This window comes from Octodon degus, unplaced genomic scaffold, assembly GCF_000260255.1.
Source record: "Octodon degus isolate 3935 unplaced genomic scaffold, OctDeg1.0 scaffold00065, whole genome shotgun sequence".
NCBI classification, from domain to species: Eukaryota; Metazoa; Chordata; class Mammalia; order Rodentia; family Octodontidae; genus Octodon; species Octodon degus.
The window spans coordinates 5,894,158-5,895,712 of record NW_004524641.1 but is presented as its reverse complement, the minus strand read 5'-3'; the positions used below and the strand labels follow the sequence as shown (position 1 = coordinate 5,895,712).

General features: G+C 34.3%; 1 protein-coding gene across 1 annotated transcript in view; it reads left to right on the top strand.

Moving 5' to 3' along the window:
- Scrn3 (secernin 3) overlaps positions 1-1,555 on the top strand; it is a 33,672-nt gene that overhangs the window by 25,758 nt on the left and 6,359 nt on the right. Inside the window, exon 4 of the mRNA XM_012515473.2 lies at positions 991-1,162. Within this exon, the coding sequence (XP_012370927.1) occupies positions 991-1,162 (172 nt within the window). The remainder of the gene's footprint in view (positions 1-990; positions 1,163-1,555) is intronic.

Genomic DNA, 1,555 nt, shown 5'->3' with positions numbered 1-1,555 from the left:
GGCAGAACTGGGGATTGAACTCAGGCCCTTCCACTTGCCAGGAAAGTGCTTATTGTACTGAGCCATTTCCCAGGCTCCTTTGTTTAGATTTTAGTTAGAAATTTTTTTTTTTTTGTTAGAAATTTTCATGTGTATGTAACTTGTTTTCATTTTTTATGAGAAGAAAGGTTAGTAGTGTCTAGTATGCAGTTAGCCTGACTCATCTTTCCCACAAATATATTTAGCACTGTCAAGAAAGTTGATAGCTTTTCTTACTCAGATTTCAGGCTTATAACATTAGATGCTTAATAACAGCTACTAAAAAGCTTAATGATATAAAATAGAATATAAATTGTTTGTTACACCTTTAGGACTTCTATAGACTACCTTGATTTAAGTCATTAATATCACATAAAACTTAGTGCACATTATGTTACAAATGGTTTTATACGCTGGGCATGGTGGTACAGGCCAGTTAGCCTAGTACTTGGGAAAGTAAAGCAGGAGGAGGATCACAAGTTCAGACTCAGCCTCTACTACACAGTAAGCAAGTTCCAAGTCAGCTTGGGCTACACAGTGAGACTCTGTCTCAAAAAATTATTTCTATTCACTATCCATCTGTGTTATAGTATTTCATATTATTAAAGATATTTTCAAGTAGAATGACATCTATCAACCATGGTGCTGATTTTCACCCAAAACTGTACTCCTCGAACTGTAACACTGAGGATTGTTCTAACTGTAGGAAATGACAAAATATTAGGTCTTTGACGTTATGTACCAGGCTGTCTGTTAGGTCTGTGGGAATATAAGGCCACATAAAGCACCATCTCTTGCCCTAAATGAGATTCTCTAATATAACAGAGGAGACAAACATGAGCATAGCTCATATGCTAGGATCATTCTAATATATAACATTGCTCACAGAGACTTGTATAAGTAAGTGTTGGAGTAATGCTGGATCGTTTTTAGATTTTGACATGACAACTTAATAAAAACTCTTTCTCCTAGATCTGTCTTTAAGCCTTTTATATTTGTGCCACATATTTCACAATTATTGGATACCTGTTCACCCACATTTGAACTTGAAGACCCAGTTAAAAAGAAGGCACAGTGTAAACCTGACAGAAGACATCCACTCTACCTGGAACAGCAACAGGCAAGGGATGCAATCGATAATAAGGTATGGCTAAGTTGTATTGTTTGTTGTATCTATAAGAATAGTTTAAAATGTGGTTAAATCTATATTTTGAACCTTGGAATATCAACTCTTTCTTCATGTAAAAAGATTTAGGAATTACTTAGATACACAGATCATAGGAGAACTATATTTTTTAATAACTTTGTTTAAAAAATGTGGGCTGTGATTCTTAAGGAAATTTAATATAGTAAACACAATAACAATAGCTAACATTTGTTGAGCACTTATTAACCATTTTTATGGATTATTTCATTTAACTTCATAACCATTTTATGAGGCAGGTACTGTTATTGTCCTCATTTTATTTGTAAGGAGTCTGAGGGTAGGAGAGGTTAAGTAAGGGAAAGGAGAGATAACAAGGAATTAAAGAGGTGT